The 22,947-nt window shown below is 39.7% G+C and overlaps 1 protein-coding gene across 2 annotated transcripts in view; it reads right to left on the bottom strand.

Annotated features, from left to right (window-relative positions):
* The window catches only part of LOC116481670 (GPI mannosyltransferase 3), a 34,960-nt gene that overhangs the window by 10,852 nt on the left and 1,161 nt on the right, over positions 1-22,947 (bottom strand). Inside the window, exons 2-7 of one of the 2 annotated variants that reach the window (XM_032174406.2) lie at positions 17,653-17,757; positions 15,440-15,570; positions 11,277-11,417; positions 5,636-5,687; positions 4,139-4,350; positions 3,161-3,225 (exon numbers count right to left, since the gene is read on the bottom strand). In XM_032174406.2, coding sequence (XP_032030297.2) covers positions 3,161-3,225; positions 4,139-4,350; positions 5,636-5,687; positions 11,277-11,417; positions 15,440-15,570; positions 17,653-17,691 — 640 coding nt within the window. In that variant the 5' untranslated portion in view covers positions 17,692-17,757. Of the gene's footprint in view, positions 1-3,160; positions 3,226-4,138; positions 4,351-5,635; positions 5,688-11,276; positions 11,418-15,439; positions 15,571-17,652; positions 17,864-22,947 lie in introns of those variants that run through there. The other variant, XM_058428054.1, reaches the window with a different exon arrangement.

The following is a 22,947-nucleotide window of genomic DNA, read 5'->3' as shown; positions in this document are numbered from 1 at the left end:
CCCCACCACCCCCCAACAGGGGAGAAAAAGAAAAACCATGCCCAAAAAAAAAAAAAAAAAAAAAAAAAAAAGATAGCAATATGGAAAAACAAAGTGGCCCAGTAAGAGAGAGGTCTATATTAGCCACTGTGGTAAAAACAGATAAGCAGACACTCAATTCAGAATCAGTAGTGGGTGCTGAACTCTATCAGCACAAATGAGAGATTCAAACTAAGAATTGAATTAGTGTTGCTAAAATATCACCTTTCTTTTACAGATAAGGAAACTGAGGCACATTGTTGAACAATTCACTAAAGATCAGAGACAGTCACAAAATATTATTTTCTAGAGTTGAGTCCTATTTTATAGGACTAAGGGAAATTCAAATTAGGCAAGAGAAGTTACCGTAGATTGAAAAAACTGCTGCAATTATTTTTCTTCCTGTGTCCCATCCCACTGTGAGGTTGGCATTTATTTCCCCACCTCTTGAATCTGGCCTGGCCCAGTGACTTGCTTTCATGAAAAGAATGTGGTGGAAGTGACACTGTGCAAATTCCAAGCCCTTGTCTCAAAGGGCCTTGCATATTTCTCCCTCTCTTGGAACCTGGCCTATGCCAAGTGAACAAGCCCTAGCTAGCCTGTTGGAGGAAGAGAAAACTCAGAAGAGCGGAGAAGACTTGGCCTACAGCTAGTTGAACCCCAGACATGAGAGCCCAGCCTAGGTCAGTAGAGCTGTCTACCCAATCTGCAGCTGATCACATTTGTGTAAGTGAGCTCAGTGGAGATAACTGCCCAGTTGAAAGGTAGACCTGTCAATAATAATGAATGGAGTTTTAAGCCACTATAGTTTTGAGGTGGCCTTTTACACAGCAATGGCTGACACAGTTGTCATGTTTATATAAAAATAGGTTAAAACAAGTCACACAAAAGCAGAATAAGGCTGAAATTTGTGGTATAACTCAAGATTTCAAGTAGTTAGGAAAGATTCAAACTGGGTCACTAAAACATCAAGAGCTCCAAAGAGAACTGTTCTAAATGTCCAGAGATTTCTGTCTAGGTGAGATCACTAGACAGAATTGATCCTACTGTTAGAATCTCTTGGCATTAAAGAGCTCTCACTGTTAGTGGAAGTACAAATCTCCTAGGAATCAGAGTTTTTTGACCCACTCTAGAACCTGAGGTAGGGTGTGGAGGAAAAGAAAGCATCCTGTGAGATCAAGGGGTTTTCTAGGTCGCTGTCTTTTAGGGATCCTTCTAAGTAGACAGAGGATGGAAGCCTTCTGGTGATTCTTACTATTAGAAGGGGCTCTCTTTACCCCTCATCAGCATTTTATCTCAATAAACTGGGAATAGGCCCTGGTTACAGGGATCTTGCCACTTAAAGATTCAATCTTTTAGACTGGGAATGAGGATTCAGACAACTCAATCTTTGTGTAAATACTTGGTAATTACCGAAACAGGACACAGAGGAGGAATGCTGGAAAAATCTGGTTTATGAAAACAGAAATCAAACCAAGTTACTAACCAACCTCCCTGTCCCCTCCAGGCACACAAAAACATTTGCCTCTGTACTCTGCCAATGCTTGATTTAATTATAATACACACTCAAGTGGCTGTAAAAAAACCCAACAAAACAGAAACCATTTAACATCTGAATAGTGATTTGTGAACAGACTTCCTCTGGCAAATGGGGCCAGCTATTCTTAAGGCTTGCCAAATAGCTGTTAGATGTCTAAATTTTTGTATGTACCTACGTTTGTATATGGTTACACTGTAAAGTAATGACAGAGACTTTGATTTCAGAACTTCAGATGTATCAAAAATACAGATTTTTAATATTTGATTTTATATTTGTATGTTTATCTTCTTAAATTGGAGAGATTATACATCTCAGACCTGTAGGAGTTGATGTATACTTGGTCAAACATTGCCTAACTCAATGTTTTTCTTTTTTTTTAAGTAAAAAATAAGTTTGAAAACTGTAACTCCCTAGGTTTTTTCCAGCCTCCATTTCCAGTTGACTAGTCATTTCTTCTCTCTCAACGCAGTGGTTTTTTTTAAGGTCTTAATATTTTAAGGAAGCCAACAGTCATTTATTCCGAATTAAACTTGAAGTTAATAAAGTTTCAATTCGTAATTTTTCCAAACCAAACAATGTAAAAACCCAGATTTTCCTGAATTGAGTCATATAAGAATTTTTGTAAGTGACAAAAAAAATACATGTTAAGACTGTGGAAAAATGGAGAAAAGGCCTGAATAAAACCAAGAGTTAATTACTTAAAACATGGCATATGCCAGGCTGGGCGCGGTGGCTCACGCCTGCAATCCCAGCACTTTTGGGAGGCTGAGGCGGGTGGATCACCTGAGGTCAGGAGTTCGAGACCAGCCTGGCCAACATGGTGAAACCCTGTCTCTACTTAAAACACAAAAATTAGCCAGGCATGGTGGCAGATGCCCGTAATCCCAGCTACTCGGGAGGCTGAGGCAGGAGAATTGCTTGAACCCAGGAGATGGAGGTTGCAGTGAGCCAAGATCATGCCACTGCACTCTAGCCTGGGCAACAGAGCGAGACTCTGTCTAAAAAAATAATAATAATAATTGCATATGCCTTAGAGTGAGTTTTAAAGGTGTAAATGTTTTGTGTGTAAAAGCATTAAAAACTAGTTTCAACAGCAGTAAATACATTTTTCCTTTGTGAAAATGAAGACCCTTACAGTTTAACCATAAACTTAAAATAGCTAATCTAAAACAGACATGTTACTTTACTTTTTAGTGAGAAAGCACATCACCAAATAGAAACACCACCACCAAAAACTGCTTTGGGTATTGGATATTTATGTGGGTTTTTTGTTTGACTGTTTTCTGAGAGAAAGACTTGCCATATGGTAGGCTGGTCTCAAACTCCTGGGCTCAGGTGATCCTCCTGCCTCAGGCTTCTGAGTAGCTGGGATTATAAGTGCACACCTTTGCACTGGGCTAGGATCTTTATGTTTTTATCTCACTTTAGAGGATATAGGAAAAAAGATATTTGGACTACAAAAAGGGAATATTGCAGTAATATAATTAATCTGTAATTAAGTAATTCCTTATTAACCTAGTTGAAAATAAAAATAGTTTAATGAGGATGTGTTGTCTTTGGACTATTTCTATATAATTTATTTTCTAAAACAAAAGCACTTACCACAGAACACCATACAGAATGGTAAAACTGGATAAATAAACCTGAATTCTTTGTGGCTCAACATGCTATAATAAAAAGAAATATTATTTAAAGATATTAATTATCATGTTATATGATAGATTGAGAAAGCAATATATTTAATATAAAATATATTTAACTTGATCTATTTATTTTCTAAGTATTCAGACTGAATTTCTTGCTTCAGGAATTAGTCTTATTTTTTAGTTATAAGGTGATTATGATATGGTAAAACTAAACATAAAATATGATGTCAATTTGAAATTACAAAGTACAGTTACATTCTAAAAACGGGATTTCTATTTCAATCCAAGTAAGTAAAATTAGTCAAATTTGGAATAAGGATACATACATTTTTATTTTAGAATGTATTTCTGTGGTCCTTCAATTTAAAATTTTGGTGGTATTGATTGACTGATTGACTGAGACAGGGTCTTGTTTTGTCACCCAGACTGGAGTGCAGTAGCACAATCATAGCTCACTGCAACCTTAAACTTCTGGGCTCAAGCAGTCTTTCTGCCTCAGCTTCCCAAATAGCTAGGACTACAGGCACATGCCATCATGCCCTGGTGATTTTAAATTTTTTTTCAGAGAGACGGTCTTGCTATGTTGCTCAGGCTGGTCATGAACTCCTTGCTTCAAGCAATCCTCCCACCTTGGCCTTCAAAGTATTGAAATTACAGGCATGAGCAACTGTGCCTCGTCTGTTTTTTTTTTTTTTAAGCAAATAAAATTAGTCCAAGTTCTTAAAAATTGAGTGTAATCCTTATTAAGCAAACTACATATCTAAAGTATTCACTCTAGTGCCTCTATAATTACTACTACTTGTATCTTCTAAGATAATTCCCACTAACAAAAGTTAATGGCACCTCCAAAAAATAAAGTTTACTTTTTGAAGAACTTAATTTGATTTCTTGGTAACATAAAAAATTTTAGCCTTTTGAACAAATAAAATCTTACCTATAAACAAGCAGTGTCCACAGCACAGTCACCAAAAGTATCCGGTATCTCTTTGGTGCTAGATAGCAGCCATGAATAAAGAAGGGTAAGTGAGTACCCAAGATAACTGGAAATCCTTGACTGAAGTACCAGTGCCATGGATGAGAACCATAAAATGTTCCCAAGTTCTGCAGCACGTTAAATTTCAAAAAATTAAATTGAACCAGAGTCCACTGGCACAGTTGAAGGAAAAATAAATAGAAACGTGTTAGTGCCAAGTAGTAATCTTTGGCATTTAGGGAATTGATACAATTTTGACATTAAATCAGAATTGAAGTCTAAAAACCAGGCAATAGTTTACATTAATATATATTCTTTTTTTTTTTAGACGGAGTCTTGCCCTGTTGCCCAGGCTGGAGTGCAGTGGCGTGATCTCGGCTCACTGTAAGCTCTGGCTCGCGGGTTCACGCCATTCTCCTGCCTCAGCCTCCCTAGTAGCTTGGACTACAGGCGCCCGCCAACACGCCCGGCTAATTGTTTATATTTTTAGTAGAGACGGGGTTTCACCATGTTAGCCAGGATGGTCTCAATCTCCTGACCTCGTGATCTGTCCACCTTGGCCTCCCAAAGTGCTGCGATTACAGGTGTGAGCCACCATGCCCGGCCTAATAATTTTGATTAATGACTGTATGAAATCCTTCTTAACTGTTATTTTTTCTTCTTTAAGTATTAATGTGTTCTTTGTTAATTTGTAAAACTAGATTTTTGAGATTCAAAGTGAGATTCAAACTTATATTTTTGCAATCTAAGTTTGTTTTTTTATTTCAGGTTTTTGGGGTACAGATGGCTTCTGGTTACATGAATAAGTTCTTTAGAGGTGATTTCTAGGATTTTGGTCCACCCATCACCCAAGCAATGTACACTGTACCCAATATGTACTCTCTTATTTCTCACACCTCTCCCACCCCTCCCCACCCTGAGTCACCAGAGTCCATTAGATCATTCTTATGTCTTTGCATCCTCATAGCTTAGCTCCCACTTCTAAGTAAGAACATATGATATTTGGCTTTCCATTCCTGAGTTATTTCACTTAGAATAATGGCCTCCAGCTCCATCCAAGTTTTATATCCAGTTAATAGATAAGGAGGATACTAGACAAATTTTTCGGACTGTGTGGTACTTTACAATGTCACATATTACCTGTGAAGATAAAGCTTTGAAAACATTACAATTTGAATTACAGCATAAAGCTGACAATAATGATAGAAACAGCAACAGGTAACATTCAGTGCTCACTTAATAATTCCCTTCCTTAAAATGGACTCTCCTGAATATTAACGAGGAGTACTCATTCTTTTATGTAGAAAGCACAAGAAATTGAACTAAAGGCTTATTAGGATATGCCTAGAAGTCTTTTGTAATGTATCCCATATCATTTAAAAAATCGTTTGCCTCTGTTCTAAAGTATTAATGGATTAAAAATAAAAATAGTTCTTAGGTTAATATACTTTTACTTACTTGGCCAAAAAAAATACGATCAATCATCAGAGACAAACTCAAAGTAACAAAGCTGAAAAACAAAAATAGCATAGTGATTCACATTTGGAGCTTGCTGAAAGTCCACTATTAGCATATGGCTTTGTACATGCCTTGCATCAAAAGCAACTATAAAAATGCTTTACAGTTTCACCAACTGAATATGGATTTACACATTTTGAAAGCTATCTATTGATAAAGATCAGTAGATAAGATTATATAATCGATTAATATTGTAAAAATATATTAATATAAAGATTATTGAAAGACTACTGCTGTATAACAAATTACCCCAAAACTTGTTAACTTAAACTATGAATATTTACCATTTCACAGTTCCTGTGGATCAAGAACCTAGGTGTTGCTTAGCTGGGTGCCTGTGGCTCAAGGTCGCTCATGAACTGTAGTCAAGCTCTTAGCAGGGGCTACAGTTTCATCTGAAGGTTCAATTACAGGTGGAGAGATCAGCTTCCAAACTTGCTCACATGGCTGCTGGTGGGGCTAAGTTCCTCAACATATGGCCATCTCCTTAAAGCTGCCTCATGACATAATAACTGGCTTAACCCAGGGTAAGTCAGCCAAGAGTGAGTGAGACAGGCACCCAAGATGGAAGCCATAGTCTTTTTATTTATGTATTCTTTTCTTTTTTTTAGAGACAGGGCCTTGCTCTGTCACCCAGGCTGGAGTGCAGTAGTATGTGATCATGGCTCACTGCAGCCTTGACCTCCTGGACTCAAGTGATCCTCCCACCTCAGCCTCCCAAGTAACTAGGACGACAGGTGTGTACCGCCATGACTGGATAATTTTTGGATTTTCTGTAGAGATGGGGTCTCGCTATATTACCCAACTGGTCTCAAACTCTGGGGCTCAAGCAATACTTCCCCTTGGCCTCCCAAAATGCTGGGATTACAGATGTAAGCCACTGTGCCTGGCCACCATAGTCCTTTCATAACCCTGTCTTGTAAGTGATATCCCATCCCTTCTGCTGTATTCTACTCATTAGAATTGAGTCAACAAATCTAGCCCATGTTCAAGGGGGAGGGGATTATACGAAAACATAAATAGCAGGAGGATGGGATCACTGGAGGCCATCTCAGAGACTGCCTCCCACAACACATATACAGAAAAATACGCTATGAAGATAAAGCTCTGTGAATCATCACTACATGAACACAACTGTGTACCTGCCATACAGAGCAGGATGAAGAGTATTAGCAGCACCCCCTTGTCCCTCCAGTCAGTCCGTCCCTACCTCCTCCCCAAAAAGTAACCCAAAGGTAACCCTTCCTTTTCCCAAAGGTAACCACTATCCTAATTTCTGATAGCATAGATGAGTTTTATCTTTTTTTGAATTTTATAAAAATAGAATCATACCATATGTACTCATGTCCAAATTCCTTTAGTCATTATGCTTGTGAGATCGAATCAAGTTTTTTTGCATGCTGTAGTTCATTCATTTACAATACTGTGTATTGTAACTATGTATACCACACTGTATGTATTCCTTCTGTTTATGGACACTGTGCTTCCATTTCCAGCTATTGTGAATAGTGCTGCATTGAACATTCTTTTCCACATCTTTTGGTATCCATATATATGCATTTCTGTTAGACATATACCTAGGATTGGAATTGGTGGGCCCTAAGGTAGCGGTCCCTAACCTTTTTGGCACCAGGGTCTGGTTTCTTGAAAGACAGTTTTTCCACGAACAGGTTGCGGGGGTGGGAGTAGGGTATGGTTTCTGGATGAAACTGTTCCACCTCAGATCACTGGACGTTAGATGCTCATATGGAGCACAACCTAGATCCCTTGCATGTGCAGTTCACAGTAGGGTTCACACTTCTATAAGAATGTGACAGGAGGTGGAGCTCAGGCAGTAATGCTTGCTTGCTCACCTCCTGCTGTGCAGCCCAGTTCCTAAGAGACCATGGACTTGGGCCAGTCCACAGCCTTGGGACTGGGGACCCCTGCCCTAAGTTGTAAGTACAACTATGTATTTATTTAGCTTTTGTAAATACTTAAAAGTTTTCCAAAACAGTGTATTAGTTTGCATTCCCACAGGAATAGATAAGTTCCACATCATTTTAGCCATTTGGGTGGATGTATAGTATAGTAGTGTTTCATGGTGGCTTTACTTTGTTTTTCCTTGATAACAAATGAGATGAGTCTCTTTATACTTACTGGCCATTTTATTTTATTTTATTTATTTATTTATTTTTTTGAGACGGAGTCTCGCTCTGTCGCCCAGGCTGGAGTGCAGTGGCGCAATCTCGGCTCACTGCAAGCTCCGCCTCCCGGGTTCACGCCATTCTCCTGCCTCAGCCTCTCCGAGTAGCTGGGACTACAGGCGCCCGCCACCACGCCCGGCTAATTTTTTGTATTTTTAGTAGAGACGGGGTTTCACCGTGGTCTCGATCTCCTGACCTCGTGATCCGCCCACCTCGGCCTCCCAAAGTGCTGGGATTACAAGCGTGAGCCACCGCGCCCGGCCCTTACTGGCCATTTTAATATTTTTTGAAGTACCTGATGAAATCTTTTCAATCATTTTTCTATGAGTTATCTTTTTGTTATAGATTTTTACAAGTTTTATATATAATCTGGATGTAAGGTTTTATTTTTGAGATGGAGCCTCACTCTGTTGCCCAGGCTGGAGTGCAGTGGTACAATTTCGGCTCATTGCAACCTCTACCTCTGGGGTTCAAGCGTTTCTCCTGCCTCAGCCTCCCAAGTAGCTGGGATTACAGGCATGCGCCACAATGCCCAGCTAATTTTTTTGTATTTTTAGTAGAGACGTGGTTTCGTCATATTGGCCAGGCTGGTCTTGAACTCCTGACCTCAGGTGATGTGCCTGCCTCAGCCTCCCAACGTGCTGGGATTACAGGCGTGAGCCACCACGCCCAACCACCAGAACACTTGAAATCACTGGGTAAGAATTACAATCCCTAACTGATGATGATTCAACTTACGATTTTTCAACTTTAAAATGGTACCCATACAGCCATTCTGTTTTTCACTTTCAGTATAGTATTCAATGAATTACATGAGATATTCAAATATTTTATTATGAAATAGGCTTTGTGTTAGATGATTTTGCCCAACTGTAGGCTAATGTAAGTGTTCTGAGTGAGCATGTTTACGGTAGGCTAAGCTGTGATGTTCAGTACGTTAGATGTGTTAAGTGCATTTTTGACGTCGAATATTTTCTTTGTTATTTATTTTGTTTAGAGACAGGTTATCACTCTGTTTCCCAGGCTGGAGTGCAGTGGAATGATCATAGCTCACTGCAACCTTGAACTCCTGGGTTGAAAGGATCCTCCTGCCTTAGCCTCCCAAGTAGCTAGGACCACAGGCATGCCTAGTGCCACTTACACTTGGCCAATTTTTAAATCTTTTTGTTGAGATGGGGTCTCATTATGTTGCTCAGGTTGTTCTTGAACTCCTGGCCTCCCAAAGCACTGAGATTACAGGTGTGAGCCACGGTGCCTTGCCTGACTTATGATATTTTCAACTTGCAATGAGTTTATCAAGATGTGATCCTGAATCAAGGAGCATCTGTATTGTTACATCTTTTTCCCCCACAGACTTTGACTTTGAGAGCAGACATTGTATCTTACTCACTTCTGAATTATCAAATGCTGGATACAAAGTAGGTTAAATGCTTGTTAATGAATAAGTTATTATCATGCTGCTGATGAGATTAAAAAGGCTTTCTATCTACCTAAGTGTTAAAGCCGATATGAACTGAGCCCCTGCTATCTCTCTGACCTCATTATTACATTCTCCCAAGCTCACTCTCTTTTAGCCACATCAGTCTCCTTGCTGTTCCTTGAACATGCCCGACATACTTAGTACTTGGCTGGCTCCTTTGCCTGGAATACTCTCTCATCAAGTAACTACATGGTTCACTGTCTTAACTCCTTTAAGTTTTGGCTCCAGTGTCACCTTATCGTGGTGGTCTTTCCCAACTACCCTATTTAAAATAACAGCTCCCCCATTACCCCAAGCACTGGCATTCTATCCTCCTTATCCCACATTTATTTTTCCCTGTATTACCATCACTTGACAAATATATATTTACTCTTATCTTTTTAGCTGTCTGTCTCTCCCTACTAGAATGTAAACTTCATGAAGGCAGGTACTTTTTTTGGTTAAACTAATGCATCTCCTACATCTGGAACACTGCCTGGCACATAGTAGGATTAAATACTTCCTGAATGAATGAATATGTTTAATGCAATGTTATTAATACATCTGAGAAATGACAACAGTAGCAACTGAGATGCAAGATAATTTAGTCCTTTTCAGATTGCTACCCGAAAAACACTTGTGACTAGTGAATACTAGTACAGTCATGCATTACTTAACAGTGGGGATACATTCTGAGAACTGCATCATTAGGCTGTTTCATTATTGTGCAAACATCATAGAGTGCACTTACACAAGCCTAGATGGTACAGCTTACAGACATGTAGGCTATATGGTATAGCCTACTGCTCCTAGGCTGCAAACCTATACAGCATGGTACTATACTGAATGTTGTAAGCAATCGTAACACAATGCTATGTATCTGTGTATCTAACTATAGCTAAATAGGCTGGGCATGGTGGCCCACGCCTGTATTTCTAGCACTTTGGGAGGCCAAGGTGGGTGGATCACCTGAGGTCAGGAGTTTGAGACTAGCTGGCCAACGTGGTGAAACCCCAACTCTACTAAAAATAAAAAAATTAGCTGGGCGTGGTGGCAGGCGCCTGTAATCTCAGCTGTTTGGGAGGCTGAGGCAGGAGAATCACTTGAACCTGGGAGGCGGAGGCTGCAGTCAAGTGAGATTGTGCCACTGCACTCCAGCCTGGGTGACAGAGTGAGACTCCGTCTCAAATAAATAAATATATATATAAAATATATATAGCCAAACAGAGAAACTAAAGTACAGTACAATACGGTAATATAATCTTATGGGACCACTGTCATAAGTGCAGTCCAGTGCTAGCCAAAATGTCATTATTTGGTGCATGATCGTATATTAAAAAGATCACTGTTGTAAGAGTCAGAATGCAGTCATCCCTTCAATAAATAATTATTCGGGGTAGTCTACTAGATACTTGGGATACAACTGATCCTAGGAGCTCATAGTGTAGTTAGAAGACCTCGGTTTCAATACCAGTATAGCAACCAGCCCAATGACTTTGACTAATACATTTTTAATTTCTCCCAGCCTCCTGTTTTCTCTACTACAAAATAAAAACATATATTGCCTAGACTGAAATATTATGAAAATTATGAGGTAATATGTGAAAACACATTATGAATTATAAAGCCTTATACAAATGTAAAAGAATCAAGTATCTCTAAAATATATTTGAGAAATATTTGGGAAATAAAGCATTGGAAAACGCTAAGTTAGAAATAATTACAAAAGCACTCAGTTAAGCAAATTAAAATAGTTATAATCAGGATCATAAATATAAGAATATAATATATAAGTTTTGCGTTACTCTATTTCCTTGGACTAAGAGTTCTCATTGACATTAGAAGATAAAATAATTAACTGAAAGATGTAAAATCTTGTTCATAATCTGTGATTTATAGGCTACTAAATAAATGGATGGATTATTGCCACACTTACCCTACAGGTAAAAAATGATGTAGAATAAGATCAAGCTTTCTTGGTTCTTGACAAAAATGTCTGAAGAGCAAAGGTGTCCACAGAATGACAGCTGTGGGACGAATTATGAAGGCAAGTGCCACCAGGGATGAGTACTTGAGACTGTAAGAGGAAAATGTGTGATAAGACAAGTGGGAAATTAACTTGAAGTTATCTATCATTTACACTGTGATTTGACATTTTCCTTTTGGTATAAATAGCTATATGAACTTTTTTTTTTTTTTTTTTCTTTGAGACAGAATCTCACTCTGTCACCCAGGCTGGAGTGCAGTGGCATGATCTTGGCTCACGGCAACTTCTGCCTCCCAGGTGCAAGCGATTCTCCTGCCTCAGCATCCCAAGTAGCTGGGATTACAGGTGTGTACCACCATGCCCGGCTAATTTTTTGTATTTTTAGTAAAGATGGGGTTTTACCATGTTGGCCAGGCTGGCCTCAAACTCCTGACCTCAGGTGATCCGCCCACCTCGGCCTCCTAAAGTGCTGGGATTACAGGCTAATCCCCATGCCCGGCTAATTTTTTGTATTTTTAATGGGAGACGGGGTTTTACCATGTTGGCCAGGCTGGTCTCAAACTCCTGACCTCAGGTGATCTGCCAGCCTCGGCCTCCTAAAGTGCTGGGATGACAGGCAGGAGCCACTGTGTCTGGCCTAAATAGCTATATTAACTTTTGCAGGTTACTTAACGCTTTCTGGGTCTTAGTTTTTCTTATCTTTTAAAAAAGATAATATCTAAAGCCGTTTTCGGAGCTCATCTTCTAATTCTAGTATTTTCAAATAAGAAGTTATCATATGTCTTAATGCCAGTCTTGTGTGCTAAAAAGTATACTTTTTATCTCATAACTTTGCCAATTACTTTCTTGATAAAAAAAAATGATCAAGTTTCTCCTAAGGAGCTATAAGAAACTCATACAGAGAGACTTTCTCCAAGAAAAAGCATGCGCATTTAAAGAAACAGGATTATTTAGGCAGTGACGGGCTCAGAGTATGTATAATTTTGTTTTGAAAGTAAGTTAATTTTAGCCAAGTGAAATATATATATACATACAACTGATAAAAGGCCTACTGTATAAACTGTATGATCATGGATAGAAATATAGATTTTTATTAACAGGACTTCTCTAAACTAATGGTTGAAAGAGATGATTTGATAATTTAATCATGAGGACTATGGATAGTATATTATTATGTGGAAAAATACTTAGCCCTGTAAAAAATTAAAAGAAAGCAAAATAAGACAACCTATATTACCATTATATACCTATTAACTAATAAAAATAACTATAAAGAAATCTGTAGGCCAGGTGTAGTGGCTCAGGCCTGCAATCCCAGCACTTTGAGAGGCTGAGGTGGGTGGATCACCTGAAGTCAGGAGTTCAAGACCAGTTTGGCCAAAATGGTGAAACCCTGTCTCTACTAAACATAGAAAAAAATTAGCTGGGTGCAGTGGCAGGTGCCTGTAATCCCAGCTACCTGGGAGGCTGAGGCAGGAGAATCGCTTGAACCTGGGAGGTGGAGGTTGCAGTGAGCTGAGATCATGCCATTGCACTCTAGCCTGGGCAACAAGAATGAAACTCCATCTCAAAAAAGAGAAAAAAAAAAAAGAATGAAATCTATAATGTTGATGAGGATGTAAGTTCAAGGATAATAAATTCAAATGCTTATGGAGACCCAGTAACTATAAAAATGAGAGAAGGGGCTGGATGCGGTGACTCACGCCTGTAATCCCAGCACTTTGGGAGGCCGAGGCAGCTGAATCACTAGGTCAGGAGTTCAAGACCAGCCTGGCCAACATGGTGAAACCCCATCTCTACTAAAAATACAAAAATTAGCTGGGCGTGGTGGCACATGCCTGTAGTCCCAGCTACTCGGGAGGCTGAGGCAGGAGAATTGCTTGAACCCGGGAGGCAGAGGTTGCAGTGAGCCGAGATGGAGCCACTGTACCCCAGCCTGGGCGACAGAGCGAAACTCTGTCTCAAAAAAAAAAATAAAAAATAAAAATGAGAAATGTAGGCTAAGTTTGAACCATGGTATTGTCATGAAGGAATCCTAGCCCAAAATATTATTAGAACTTCCAATTTTTCAAGAGAAACTTGAAATCCAGATTTTGATACATGAGCTTGAAATTTAGGCCAGGTTTGATGGCCCATGCCTGTAATCCCAACGCTTTAAGAGGCCGTGGTGGGAGGATTACTTGATCCCGGAGTTGAACACCAGCTGGGCAACCTAAAGAGACCCCATCTCCACAATTTTTTTTTTTTTTTCTTGAGACAGAGTTTTGCTCTTGTTGCCCAGGCTGGAGTGCAATGATGTGACCTTGACTCACTGCAACCCCCACCTCCTGGCTTCAAGTGATTCTCCTGCCTCAGCCTCCCGAGTAGCTGGGATTATAGGCATGCACCACCAAATCCAGCTAATTTTGTATTTTTAGTGGAGACGGGGTTTCAACATGTTGGCCACACTGGTCTTGAACTCCCGAACTCAAGTGATCCACCCGTCTCGGCCTCCCAAAGTGTGGAGATTACAGGCGTGAACCACCATGCCCGGCCAATACTTGCATTTTTTAAAGGAGTGTGCAAAATGTCATTTTATTGTCAGGTCTGGAATAGTATCTGTCATGCTTATACAAGGAAAAATGCTTATATAGCAGTCCTTTTGTACCACATGACCCTTGCACTTCCTGACTGAATTAGGGAAGGGCACCTGGGCCCAGGTAGCCAATCTAAGGCTGGCCAGTGTGAAATAAAGTTATGTCCAGATAGAGACAATGACATTTAATGGACCTAATTCGATTCTCTCAAATTGAATGTGAGATATGGAGAAATTTGGGTAATTGCTAGCAAGGACAGAAGTGGACAGAGACTAGCTAAGCCCCTAAATGATGGAAGACTAAGGCAGGATTCATAGGCTATTTGGGATATAGAGGCACAACAAAACAGCCCATTCCCCAAAACTGCCTTGGATTCTGCATAACATTTCAATTCATTTGTGTGGCTCAGATATTCTACAGTTTTCTTCCAGTCCTAGCCACAAGGCTTGAGATGCCCATTTTCCCTTTTAGCCTTAAAATAAAGTCCTCATCATATATGTAACTTGAGTGAATGCTTTTTCTTGTAGTTAAGAGAGTCTAAGACAGAAATGATCTTATTTGATTTGATCATCCTAACAACCTTTTGTGTAGGAAGAATGGATACTAGAATTTTAACTAGATCCCAAATTCTGGCTTTTTTCCTTTCAGTATATCCTAAATACTGCTATTACAAAAGAAGTTTTTCAAAATCAGATTTGATTGTCATGCTGCTCAAACGCCTCAAATGGTTCCCTATTACCTACAGAATAAAATCCAAATTCAAAGTCCCATTCCAGCCTCATCCCTTATTCTTCTCTTCTTCCATGCATCCTACAACACTCTATAACTACTCTGGACAGTCTGCCTTGAATATACTGTAACTGTAACTGTAAATGAAGCCCATTTACAGTTCTATGCCTTCACTCATGTTCCCATTGCGTGGTATTTGTTTCCCCAGTTTGAAGGAAGCCAAATAAAGTCCAAGTATTTCCTATTTGCCCTGCCAAATCTCTTCTCCTCCAGCCTTTATTCAGTCTGCACGCAGGAAAGCTGACCTGAATGGACAGCATCAGTGGCTACCTTGCTTTCTGGCTTCTGACTGTTTCGGGCTGAGAGGCAGAAGAGTTGGGTCAGGATTATTTAGTCCCCTGGCTGTCTCCTCGTTATTGCTAAAGGCTGGCTGTGCCTGTCCCTGCTGGGGCCCTCTCTTACGATTATAGCTTTTTATAGATTCCAGTAACCATTTCTTCTCCTTGCTCCTTGGGGCCTAGAGATAATACAGACTTCCTGCTATAACTATGCTGGGGGTACTATGGTGTTTCCGTATTGGCTTTCCTAAATATTGTCTAAACCTTTGCAAATATTCCTTTTGTTAAACTCTCCTTAATTATCCTGTTTAAGTATTATCTGTTTTCTGCTATAATATATCAACTGAAAATTTGTGGTTCTCATGACTCATGAAAATTAGGGGGTCTACTAGACATTACAATATGTTGATATTTAAGATTTTTCAAAAGCAGAGTTTTGTACATAATTATTAACAATAATTTCTCTTACCTGTTCATAGACTTTGAACCTTCCAAAGGATAGTAGAAAAGAGCAATTACAGTGAGAGCCGTTTCCATGGTGTTCGTAAGGGTTCTGGTACAGCAATACCATGTGAACCAGGAGCACAGCTGGCAAAAAAACTAAGAAAAAGCATAGAGCAAACATGTATGAAGCTGGAAATGGAAAACCTTAGTACATAGTATCTTCTAAATAGCAAGCAAGTCTAAATATTGTGAAAAGGACATCAAAAGGTAGATGATGTTAACGTAAGTAGGCCCAAACGCTGTTTTTAGAAAGTTATATCAAACACAGGTTTATGGTAATAGCAGATCTGTGTTTGTTCATGTTAAGAAGTTTATACTTTCAGGTGCATTTTTATGGCACTTCATTTGATTTAAAATCCCACTTTCCATTAATGAAACACATAAAAAACAGATTCTTTGATGGTCGAGTTTACAGATGATTGAAATTCATAACTAGATTCTTCCAATCAATAATTCTCAAACTGTCTTATAGTACTGACACAAGTATTATGACTGTTTTTTGTTGACCTTGTTTGGAATGTTGCACTTGTTTGGAATGTCTCCCTGTTTTGGAATGCTGATGAAAAATTAAGACAAAACAGGAAAGAGGAAAAAAAAGTCAGGAGACATTATTAAATTTTAATGTGGAAATTGACTAAATTAATGAATCAGTTTTTGGAAGAACATGCACACAGAGCACCATTAAGTCTACAAAACAAATGTGTTAAAAGAAACTTGTTAGTTGAGGCAGTTGTTAAGCATGTGGCACTAGCTTCCCATCTCACCAAATATAGCCTTTTAAAAATGTTCCCAATTTTCATGAAAGTAAAGGTTTTTCCTAAACTAGAAGAACCTAGTGCTGTATCCTTTTTTTTTTTTTTTTTAGAGAAGGAGTCTTGCTCTGTCAGCCAGGTTAGAGTGCAGTGGCACGATCTCTGCCTCCTGGGTTCAAGCAATTCTCCTGCCTCAGCCTCCCGAGTAGCTGGGATTACAGGCGTCCGCCACTATGCCTGGATAATTTTTGTATTTTTAGTAGAGATGGGGTTTCACCATGTTGGCCAGGCTGGTCTTGAACTCTGGACCTTGTGATCCACCCACCTCGGCCTCCCAAAGTGCTGGGATTATAGGGGTGAGCTACCACACCCGGCCCTAGTGCTGTATCTTTGGAGGAAGGACTTCAAAGCTATCATGACTTTTGCCTACCATTTTATGTTGAGCCTTCAGCAATTACATAAAATATAAGCACAAAATAATGAGGCTAATCATATTGCTGAATCAATTAGCAAGGACTTAGTTGCTAAACCAATCTTTCTTTTTAATGCAAAGGAAAAGAATACCTGCAGAAATGTTCCCTTTCTAATTTATTAATAAAGTATATTTCAGAAATATGTTGCTAAATTGGTTACTTGGAATTTAGAATGTATTTTCCAATAGAAACAATATAAAAAGGGTAGTAAGACTTTCAAACAGGCTCATATAAGCTTATTAACTTTACAAAGAGCCAAGTGAATTAACAACAGTACTACAGAATCCAATCCCTCATCAGGATATTGTTTAAATGGGAAAAATCCATTCAAGATTGGAGTGGGAGATGTCAGGAATCTATCTCCCCATCTTGAAATAAGTCAAATGACAAAAGATAGTCTTCTATACTATACTTTCTTCCTTACATGAGTCCAGTAATTGCAGCAACCTAATATTGTTGTGGCACAAACCACAATTACTTTTGCACCAACCTAATACTTCCAACATCCCATTCAGAAGTGAAAGAGTTTCAGTGCAAAAAGATTTCTCGGGCTGCACCTCAGATAGAGGCTGGCTAGAGGAACAGAACAAGGGTTGTGAATAGCTAAGATGCTTTGTGAGGTAGTTGGTAATTTAGAACTATCCCTACTCAGTTCTATGGAAAGAGAGGCAAGGACAGTTTTGAGGAGTGAAGGGGCTTCCAAAGGTTGTCTCCCAGGGTTTAGACTCTCATAGGGTTTGAGGGCATCAGTGGCTTACACTCTCCAGGGCTTAATCCGAAGGAAAGATACGGCAGGTGCCACTTGCATGTTACTGTTCTTATTTATGGAAGTACCTCTATAAAGTTGTATGAATTATCTTCTAAAATTGTTTTGGGAATCAATGTTTCCATGAGCTTTATACCCATAGGAACGAAATAACTGGCATACAGCTTCTAAAGTATTTAGGACTTACCACCCATCTTGCCACTTCCTGATTTTCTAGTTGCTTCATTAATGAGTAAAGTCTGACATCTGCTACAGCAGACAGAAGTGCTTGGGCAAGTCTAGGAATCCAAATCTTCATCAGTTAAAAAGAAGAACAGGATGTTAAAAACATCTGTTGGTTCAAACTGAATTATGATAAAAGTCAACAAGCTGATCCAACTATCTATGGGAAGCCATTCTTAACTACAAAAATAGGCAATATATTTTTCTATTCTTCCGTAAAACTACATCCTTTTTTCTACAAAAATTATGTTCTCATTAAAATAATCAATGTAGTTTTAAGTTTTACCAGTCTCACTCTCCGTATGTGTGTGTATATATGACATATATACACATATATAGACACGCATACATTATAGATATAAAATATCATATTATAAATATAAATATATCTTTATATATAAATATAAAATATTTACCAGTCTCATTCTCTGTATGTGTGTGTATATATGACATTTATACACATATATACATACATATATATTATAAATATATTTTTAAATTATTTGTATTATATTGATTGATTGACAGGGTCTCACTCTGTTACCCAGGCTGCAGCCTTGAATCCAGGAGTGAAGCAATTTTCCTGCCTCAGTCTACTGAGTAGCTAGGACTTCAGACATGCACCGCCACACTCAGCGAACCTTGCCTCAAATGATACTCCCACCTTGGCCTCCCAAAGTGTTGGGATTAGAAGCGTGAGCCACTGTGCCTGGCCTTAATTTTAATGTAAATATTAATAGCCAATCATTTAATTGTGTTAAGTTTCTGTTTTATTTATTTATTTATTTATTTTTATGAGACGTCTCGCTCTGTCGCCCAGGCTGGAGTCCAGTGGCGCCATCACGGCTCACTGCAAGCTCCACCTCCCGGGTTCACGCCATTCTCCTGCCTCAGCCTCCCACGCCCGGCTAATTTTTTTGTATTTTTAGTAGAGATGGGGTTTCACCATGTTAGCCTGCATGGTCTCGATCTCCTGACCTCGTGATCCGCCCACCTCGGCCTCCCAAAGTGCCGGGATTACAGGTGTAAGCCACCGTGCCTGGCCAAGTTTCTATTTTAAAAGTATATTTATATTCATCAGCAACAACAGGTTTTTAAAAATTCAAATATTTGCAGCACTGTGTACTACGTATCATGCTAAGTATTTTATATGTATCACCTCATTCAGTCCTAACAATCTTCTGAGTCAAGAACTGTTTTATAGATGAGGAAACTGAGGCACAGAGAGGTTAACTAATTTTCCAAGGCTGCACAGCTAGTAAGTATGAAAGCCAGCATTATAAACCCAGGTCTGCCTGACTTTAATTACTAAGTTATACTGCTTCTCTATCCTGCAATATAGATAATAAGATTATATTATCTATAAGATATAATAATAAGATAATAAGAAATACTTTTTTTTTTTTTGAGATGCAGTCTTTTTTTTTTTTTTGGAGATGGAGTCTCACTCTGTTGCCCAGGGTGGAGTGCAGTGGCACGATCACGGCTCACTGCAAGCTCCGCCTCCTGGGTTCCAGCAATTCTCCTGCCTCAGCCTCCCGAGTAGCTGGGACTACAGGCACACGCCGCCACGCCCGGCTAATTTTTTGTATTTTAGTAGAGATGGGGTTTCACCATGTTGCTCAGGCTGGTCTTGAACTCCTGAACTCAGGCAATCCACCTGCCTCGGCCTCCCAAAGTGCTAGGATTACGGGCGTGAGCAACCGTGCCCAGCGAGACAGAGTCTTGCTCTGTTGCCCAGGCTGGAGTGCAGCGGTGTGATCTTGGCTCACTGCCACCTCCGCCTCCCAGATTCAAGCGATTCTCCTGCCTCAGCCTTGCGAGTAGCTGGGACTACAGATGCATGCCACCACGGCTGGCTCATTTTTTGTATTTTTAGTAGAGACGAGGTTTCACCATTTTAGCCAGGATGGTCTTGATCTCCCAACCTTGTCATCTGCCCGCCTCAGCCTCCCAAAGTGCTAGGATTGCAGGCATGAGCCACCGCACCCGGCTAACAAATTACTTTTTAAAAAAGCACAAATATTCTGCAATTATAGGAACATGGTATTCAGATGACACTAAAGAGTAAATTTAAGTGTAAAACTGAAATAAAGACTAAATGTATTACAACTAAATTATAGTTAGAAATGCTAATGCTATGCACTAGCATCTCTCAGAGTTTTAAAAAAAAGATGTCATAGTTAATACTAACAAAATAACACGTGCTGGTAGAGCACAATTTAATCTTGGTTTGTTTAAAAGATGTGTTTCTAAAAATTTATACGTGAGTTTGTATTTTTTTATTTTTGGGAGACAGAGTCTCACTCTGTCATCCCGGCTGGAGTGCAGTGGTGCGATCTTGGCTCATGGCAACCTCCACCTCCCAAGTTCAAGCAATTCTCCTGCCTCAGCCTCCCAAGTAGCTGGGATTACAGGTGCCTACCACCATGCCTGCTAATTTTTCTATTTTTAGTAGAGATGGGGTTTCACCATGTTGGCCAGCTAGTCTCGAACTCCTGACCTCAGGTGATCCACCCCCCTCACTCTCCCAAAGTGCTGGGATTACAAGCGTGATCCACCACGCCGGCCATTAATTCATATTTTTGTTGAAGCAGACTTCATTAACTTCACATTATAGGAGCTGCTTTACTTTTAGTTGTCAGTGGCTTTTAGCACTTTAGCTTTATGTTCTTTTTGTCCACAATGTGTAAATAAATGCTATAATTGGAAAGTTAAATGTACCCAGTACTTAATTCCACATAAACTGTGCCCTGTAAAATACAGGAAAAGGCACTCATGTACATACCTTCTGTTTACTCTGCATAGAGAGCTATAAGCTTCATCCTTACTTCCCAGGCCCCCTGAAAGCAGTTCGTATGAAAAGTCAATTTGGCGACAAACTTAATATGAGCCAACAGTGTGAGGCAGCTATTAAAAAGCTACAAGAATTCCTGGGCTCTGAGAAATGTAAGTTAATGGACCCACCATACTCTGAACTAGTTACGCTGCCTTCAGTACTGTGTCAGTTTGGAGATCCACATTTTAAGACGGATATTAATACATTACAAAGTGTCTAGGGGATACTATATCTATGATTATGAGGTTAAGAGCTAGAGACGTTTACCCTGAATAAAGAGAAGTTTTTTTTTTTTTTTTTTTTTTTTTTTTTTTGAGAAGTTTTTCAAGGGTGGTTAAGTAGAAATCTTGAATTTAAAACAAAGTAGACTTTCGCATAAAAATAAGTGGAGTTCTGAACTCCCAGCCATTAGCAGTCTCTCCAGATTTTTGATGCCATAATTTTCCATGTTACAGTAAGGACCTGCTAAAGAGTAAAATAAAGCAGTGGAGTGAGGTAAAGAGAAGAACATGCCAGGCGTAACTTGAGCACCAGGCCTATGTTGGCAGCTCCTCATTCCATACTTCTGTTCTTTAAGCTCCTGACTCCTCCCCTAAGCTACAGGAGTCAAATACCCTTTTGTTGTCTTCTGACTATTCAAAGACCTTACTGTTGGCAAGCTTGGTGGCTCACCCCTGCAATCTCAACACTTTGGGAGGCAGAGGCAGGCGGATCATTTGAGTCCAGCCTGGCCACGGTGAAACCCCATCTCTACTAAAAATACAAAAATTAGCCAGGTGTGGTGGCGGGTACCTGTAATCCCATAGTCCTCGGGAGGCTGAGGCAGGAGAATCACTTGAACTCAGGAGGTGGCAGTTACAGCGAGCCAAGATCATGCCACTGCACTCTAGCCTGGGCGACAGAGTGAGATTCCGTCTCAAAAAAAACAAAACCCAACAAACCTTACTGTGGTTCCCCATTCAGGTTTCCCCTCCTCTTCCTCTTTCTTTTCACATGTTCCATGTCATCACAGGCCCAAAGACATATAACATGAGCCACACGTGTAATTTAAGTTCGATAGCTGGCAAATTAAAAAGTAAAAACAGAAATGACCCCCAAATCCAAAACAGGTAAAATTAATTTCATCTTGTCTAACCCAATATATCTAAGGCATCATCATTTGAACGTGTAATCAATAAAAAATTATAAAAATATTTTTATTCTTTTTTTGTACTAGGCCTTTGACATTCATTATGTATTTTACATTTCCAGTACTTCTCGAGTTGGACTAGCCACATGCGAAGTCTTCAACAGCTGCATGTTAGCTAGTGGCTACCATGGTGCACAGTGCAGCTCTAAGCCATCTCTCCTTTTTAAAAATGTTTTGTAGAAACAGAGTTTTGCTATGTTGCCCAGGCTGGTCTCAAACTCCTGGCCTCAAGCAATCCTCCCACCTCAGCCTCCCAAAGTGCTGGGATTACAACTGGGAGCCACCATGCCCAGCTGTGCATAAGCCTTATGCAGTTTGTACAGGAGCTGCTATCTGGGAAGAGCACTAGGCTGTGAGTAAATACACCTAGGATTTAGCTCTAGTTCTGCTTTTAACACGCTGTGACCTTGGTCTATTTACTTCACTTCTCCAACCTCTTCTAGCTTCAAAATTATGCACATAATTTGCTTAAAATAATCAATATGAGAGTATGAATGACTGATCATATCCTAATGAATCTCTACAGGGTCAAGTTCTAGATACGACAGTGAGTTCCTTTTAGGGGGGTTGGAGCGGGTCAGGGGAGGCTTCCTTTTACATCACAAAATGACCTGGTGGGTCAGCTACAGATGGAGGGCAGTGGATAGGTCTTGGAGGAGCAGGAAATTTTTCTATCTTGAAGACCTCTTCATTTGTAATCTGACCTACTTCCTGAGATATAAAATGTCATTGATGAGATTATGTATATTTTCTTGTGATTCCAGACTTTATGGATACCTTGCATAATCTATAAACTAGTAGATAACTGTAAGAGGAGAAAAGCGAGGTTGCAGCTCCTAAATTCTACCTGTGCTAATGGAAGAAACTCTGCTACTGCTCTGAATTCTCCTTCCCCATCATCTTCCCATTTGATGCATCAGTTTCACTGGTTTAACCCTAATTTCTCAATAATGGGGAAGCAAATATTGCAACGGGGAGAGTACAACCCTACCCTAAAACAAATACCCTAGAACCTGTGTCTTTCTAAGCTACACAAAACACCTCAGGATTTGGACTGCCTTTGGAATGCTGAGCCATTAACCCCCACTGACAGAAATCAGGGAGAGCCGTCTCATCTGATGACAGCTTAAAAGATCATGGGAGTGAGGCTAGAGAAACTTTTTCACCATAGTCCTGCCCTCGTACCATCTTCTGGCAACTGACCCCAGCAATTAATAGCCTAGGAATTACAA

The sequence above is a fragment of the Hylobates moloch genome, unplaced genomic scaffold (genome assembly GCF_009828535.3).
Source record: "Hylobates moloch isolate HMO894 unplaced genomic scaffold, HMol_V3 SCAFFOLD_14, whole genome shotgun sequence".
Classification (NCBI taxonomy): Eukaryota; Metazoa; Chordata; class Mammalia; order Primates; family Hylobatidae; genus Hylobates; species Hylobates moloch.
Note: the sequence above shows the minus strand (reverse complement) of the source record. Positions and strands in the feature narration are given on the sequence as shown.